The sequence below is a fragment of the Colossoma macropomum genome, unplaced genomic scaffold, assembly GCF_904425465.1.
Source record: "Colossoma macropomum unplaced genomic scaffold, Colossoma_macropomum, whole genome shotgun sequence".
Taxonomy (NCBI): Eukaryota; Metazoa; Chordata; class Actinopteri; order Characiformes; family Serrasalmidae; genus Colossoma; species Colossoma macropomum.
The window spans coordinates 12,493,930-12,500,153 of NW_023494790.1; the positions used below are offsets into that span (position 1 = coordinate 12,493,930).

General features: G+C 40.9%; 1 protein-coding gene across 2 annotated transcripts in view; it reads right to left on the reverse strand.

The window, feature by feature from the left end:
* LOC118809142 (poly [ADP-ribose] polymerase tankyrase-2) overlaps window positions 1-2,765 on the reverse strand; it is a 35,807-nt gene extending 33,042 nt beyond the window's left edge. For both annotated transcript variants that reach the window (XM_036572146.1, XM_036572145.1), the window contains exon 1: window positions 2,179-2,765. In XM_036572146.1, coding sequence (XP_036428039.1) covers window positions 2,179-2,383 — 205 coding nt within the window. In that variant the 5' untranslated portion in view covers window positions 2,384-2,765. The remainder of the gene's footprint in view (window positions 1-2,178) is intronic.
* Window positions 2,766-6,224: the final 3,459 nt, after the last annotated feature.

Genomic DNA, 6,224 nt, shown 5'->3' on the forward strand with positions numbered 1-6,224 from the left:
TCAGAACTGCAAACTGAAGCTGTACAATTGTCAAATCAAAGAGCTGTAAATTTAATTATATTATCAACAATACTGTCTTAAGTTTCAAGTGGGGAAATTTAATCTAAAAACACTGACTTTGTAAACTGCCCACAAAAGGTGTGGACCCATCTAAAGTTACCAAACACTCATGTGCTATGACATCACAATCATGATTTACTGGCAGTCCTGCACACTACATCTTTAATTTACAGAAATCGCAATTTAAAATCGCAATCAATATCTGTCTGAAAAGTCACATATATATTTATATATTTCTTTGACCAAAAAAAGGATGTTTAAAGTGTCACAGGCTGAATTTTACTTCTACGAGGATGTACGTAAACATATCTGTGTCAAGATGAAGAGAAGAGGGTTCACACATAAGCATAGTTTGCAGAGCCTCACAGAGGCCACTACATGCACACCTAAGTACCGTGCAAATCTGCAGAGCTGTGCATCAAGTAAATGCTGACTGCGTATCTGGTAGCTATCCGGGATGGAGCAAGAATAATGCTTGACTCGAACCAGAACCAGCGCACAATCAAAATGGAGCAGTTTGAGGACTGGCTGGCAGGACACATGCGATGTTACAGACATTTTTCATTATGCATCTCCAAAATATTACAAACACAGTAAAGCAAGCATTAATTCTTGGAAAGAAGACAGGAAAACGCAATATTTTCCTTTTCATTTTCTGTATGTTCTGGTTTGGACACGGCCCTCTGATGCACAAATTCACATTACATGTATATATGTTGGCAGACACCCACGCAAACGTCTGCACACGATGCCCGCATATGTTCGCAGATACACAGACGCAGAAGTGTGATTCGGCCTTTAGCCTGGCAGCCTAGCAAACATTAACACCCAAATTGCACTTTTCATGCTTGTTTAATTCCATTAATCAACAATCCAACAACACACTGCCAGATCATAACACATCTGTCTGCTGTAATTAGCTCAAGATCAAGACTTCGTTCACACTGTCTCCCATTATGAAGGGTTATGGCTAGGCGACATTGTCTATACCAGTATACCATGATACTGACATACGATGATACTGCGTTTCAGTTTCTGTGATTTTTTTTTGCACATTAAATTCTAAATGAATATTATCATAAAACGCCCATAAAACAGCTGTGTTCCTGTTGCCAAGCGGTATCTTTTTAATTTTTTGACTCTACTTTGTGAGGTTTACTCATAATTGTTTTGAACAGTTTATATCACATAATAATTAAATAGTGGTTTTTTTTTCTTTCTCAATTTACGACAAAGTTGTTTTCGTGGGCGTGGCCTTTCTGTTGATAGGGGGCGTGGTTACGCCTGGACGATCACAGCAACGCCTTCCCACGGGAAGATAAACAAAGCGCCATCGATTCACTTTAACGTTAAATTTATTGTGGTTTTCCTGTGTTGATCAAAATTGGCTTACACGGAGAAGGTTCTGAAAATCAAACGACAAAAAATAAAACTCGTCTCAAAATCGGAGAAATTCAGGACCGCTGGTTCAACTACGTTCTGACCCACCATAACAGAGCCAGTACCTGGTCATAAGGTACACTGCAGTTCATTAATATATGAAACAATACGGACACTACACCGAGTTATATTCATTTAATAAACAACCTGGACACAAAATTACATACAGTAGACCGTAAAATCATAATGGTGTCTATATACGCAGCGCACCGGTTTAATCAACGCCCTGCCTATGATTAACGTTCGTCACCGCAAAAACATTCAATACAGATGATTCAAGAAGACGGTAGGAGTTCATATCGACCGCTATCCCTCTAAACAGAGACACAGAACAACAAAAATTAAGCTATTTGCAGGTTTAAAAAACAAACAAACAAAAGTCTGATTAACATGGAAACAAAATATGCAAAAACAACACTTCCGACTGGGGCGTCGCTGTGTGCTTAATTAGTACAAATAATTTATTCAACTTTACTTTAATGCTGTTTACAGCAATTCAGTGGCTAAATCCTATTACATAACCCCTCAGTCCACTCCTTAAACGGCCGCCTGTGTGCGTTAGCAGGGTAACCTGTCAACAGGGAGGCGTGTGAGGCGCTTTTGTCTGGCACGCGCTGTTTTCTGTGTTTATGCGTGTCTGAAGGCGCTGAACTGTTACCGCAAACAGATGACACTCACCGGCGGCGAAATGGAGTGGGGTGGACTTTCTACCCGCTGTGTCCCTGCTGTTCACGTTGGCGGCGTTAAGTAGCTTCTTGACCCGCTCCAGGTCTCCGCTCCTGCAGGCCTCGAACAGCTCCCTGCTCGGCTCTCCGCCTGGGGCTCTCTCCATGGCGGCGGCGGCACCCAGGCCGGAGATACTGGGCGAGCGGCGGGCACACATCCACTCACTCCTGTTCCCTTTTAACCCTGTTTGTGCGGGCTATAGTCTGAAGCCTTGGCATCGAAGAGGCGAACCGAGGGATTTGGAGGTATAGTGTGTAACAGACGTTAGCTACCTTCTTTCGTGGAGCCTCATCCTAAAGCCGAGTCGACTAGCTCGCCTCGCTAACGACTGGAGTCGCTCCCCTTCACTGTTTAGCTGAGCGCCCTGTGGTAAAACTCCCTCAGGCTGGGTGTAACAGTCATCTGGTCAAGCACACGCACAATAAAACATACTGGAAAATCTCCATATGGGACGTTAATGTGATTTCAAGGAACGACTGAAGCAAGCCATCCTCCTCCCCTACCTCTTGTCTTCTATTCCCTTTCTCCTCCACACAGCTTCAAAAGTGCTGGGCTGAACACTGGAAGGCCTGCTGATTGCTGCCACCTACTGTGTCCAATATTTTTCTCAGTTTTTATATTATTAGTAGTTACAGAACAGTTATGGGGTTAATTTTGTGCCTAATGGTGAAAATAAAATATGAAAATTTACAAGCAAAGCACAAAGCACTGAAATGTAAACAATATGCACTGGGCTGCACTGGATTTCCAGTATGAAGGGCTTAAAATGTGTAAATACGCCAATCAGGCGTAACATTATGACCACCTCCTTGTTTCTACGCTCATTGTCCATTTTATCAGCTCCACTTACTATATAGGTGCACTTTGTAGTTCTACAATTACAGACTGTAGTCTATCTGTTTCTCTGCATACTTTGTTAGCCCCCTTTTACCCTGTTCTTCAGTGGTCAGGACCCCCATGGATCCTCACAGAGCAGGTACTTTGGATAGTGCAATCTTTCTCAGCACTGCAGTGACACTGATGTGGTGGTGGTGTGTTAGTGTGTGTTGTGCTGGTACGAGTGGATCAGACACAGCAGTGCTGCTGGAGTTTTTAAACACTGTGTCCACTCACTGTCCACTCTATTAGACACTCCTACCTTGTCAGTCCATCTTGTAGACGTAAAGTGAGAGACGATAGCTCATCTGCTGCTGCACAGTTTGTGTTGGTCATCCTCTAGTCCTTCATCAGTGGTCACAGGACGCTGCCCACAGGACACTGTTGGCTGGATATTTTTGGTTGGTGGACTATTCTCAGTCCAGCAGTGACACTGAGGTGTTTAAAAACTCCAGCAGCACTGCTGTGCCTGATCCACTCACACCACTAACATACCACCACCAGGTCAGTGTTACTGCAGTGCTGAGAACGATCCAGCACCCAAATAGTACCTGCTCTGTGAAGGTCATGGGGGTCCTGACCACTGAAAAACAGGGTAAATGGGGGCTAACAAAGTATGCAGAGAAACTGATGGACTACAGTCTGTAACTGTAGAACTACAAAGTGCACCTATATAGTAAGTGGAGCTGATAAAATGGACAATGAGCGTAGAAACAAGGAGGTGGTCATAATGGTGGTCATATGCCTGATCAGTGTAAGCTGTTGTAGTTAGCTTAACGATTAGTATATGTGTTATTGTGCCTTTCTGTGTTGCACTGTGGGGCTGGATATTGGGTCTATATACCTGCCACTAGCATGGAATCTTGATGACCTGCCTTCTGTACCAGCTGTTCAGTACTTTTGGATATCACAATTAATTTGATGCTGTGTTAGATATAAGTGCATTTGAGACCAATGTAGTCGCGTCATCATTTCAAAATCAGCCCCTTGTTCTTGTATCCGCATTAAGAACTCTGGGCCTAAACTCAATTTCTCTATACCCACCTTTTCTCTATATTTCTCTGTATCGCACCCTGTGGTAAATAAATATGTTCAGAACCTGATACGTTTTGTTCTATGAACATTCTTCTCTCGAATATCACTGGATCCTCTGAATTACAAGGTCAGTAGAGAGTTGAAATATGAATATTGCTACATGTAACCTATTGCTACTGCACACTTAATTGACGTCATTAGACTGGCGGCCTCCTTAAAAACTGCAGATGAAAAGAAGTCAGAACAAAAAATATCAGGTTGCCTGCAGTTCTCTGTTCTTCACCTGATACTCGGTGAAACACAACAGATCTTTACATTCTGTTCATAGCTTGATTTGAAAAGCTCTACAAACACCTGCACTCAGGCTAATTCAGTACTGACTCATATTACTGTTTACCACTGGATAAGCTGATCTAGGCTACCTTATTACTTTAATGCTGGCAACATTTTCTGAGGAAATTTTCTCAGGACATTCGCTAGTTTCTTGTTCGAATTTTCCTGTTCTGCCTTAAATAGTGCAGCAGTTACATTCTGCATTGCTGCTCCATTTAAGGTGGAACAGAAAATTCAGACAAGAAGCTGGCAAGAAACAAGACTTCAGATTCATGGAGAGTTGAAAGGCATAATATGAGCAGGTTGCTTCACAGCTGAGTAACATTACATTATTTTTGCTGTTTTACAGAACTGACAGGTCAGTATTGTTTTCCCCATTTGCTAATGTTTGTGATAGCTAATCACAACTGCTGCACCATTTACGGTGGAACGGGAAAATTTGGACAAGAAGCTGGAGACAAAGAAGCTAATTTCAGCCTCATAGTTTTGATACTAGTAGTATTTTTTGATAATGAGTTTTAGGCGTTTTATCGAAATGTCCTACCTAGAGGTTTTATTTACAGGCATACCTGTAAAAAATCCAGTATGATAGAACATTTTGATAAGGTAGCACAACCTGCCATGACACGCTATAGCCCGTAAAATGTATAGGGTTTTTTGTAAGTCCCATTCATTCTGGCCATAGAGAAATCGAGCTTAGGCCCGGAGTTCCTAATATGGGCGTAAAGCGCACTACAGTGTAACGCACAACTACAGTGGTCTATGAGTGTTGAGTTGTGAGCAATTGGCCATGGGAAGCCGCTCATCAGCATAATAACTCCAGAAAGGATTGCATCGATTACTATTGCATATTCTTTGGCAATTATTAGGATTTAAAATTGTATAGTCTACAATTTGTGTCAAACAGTTGCCCAACTATCTAATTAGAAAATAAATTTATATTATTTCTAAGTCAATTTAAAAAACAATAATGAAACATTTTTTATAAATGACCTTAACTGTTCCAACTGAAGTATTTCTGTGGAGAGGAATTGTGTTTAAACGTAAGGGACCAAGCCAAAAGTACTTGTTGATGAAATTTGATCGTGATTTTCCTGATGTCATAATTACCCAGTAACAAAAAGGCCAACAGTTTTGGGAAAAAAATGGTACCAGAAGGGAAGATGGGTTATTAATAAATTGTCTTGACCAGTTAATTGTGAAGAAATGGGGTGTTGAGGTGGCACCAGTACGACTAATGTAATAATTATGTTCCCATTTCTAAATATAACATCTTATTTTCCTTATAAACTGTATTTTAGTAACTACTGTAACATTGTTCATTTTTAAAAACACATTTTTAAAAATACCTGCCTTCTTTATTTGTATATTGTTTGTCTTTTATCTACAGGTCCACCAAAACTGTAGTTAATATATTTAGTTTACACACACACACACACACCACACGTTTGTCTTGCTATACATATGAGGACGTCCATAAGTTTCTATTGATTTTTGTGTTACTGTAGCTAAATAATACTACACTTAAACCTGTACCTAACCCTAACCTTAACCTCAGTATCCAAAGAAGCAATTTTTCTGCTCTTTTAGTTTTCGAAGAAAAAAAGTAATTGTGGTGAAAACAACACAAAAATTTCATATAGTCCTATCATAGTGAGGACAGGTTCCTCACAAGTATAGCACTACAAGAACACACACGCACACACACACACACACATTTCCCTGACCAGGTCGAGCTGAACTGCAGTACACGT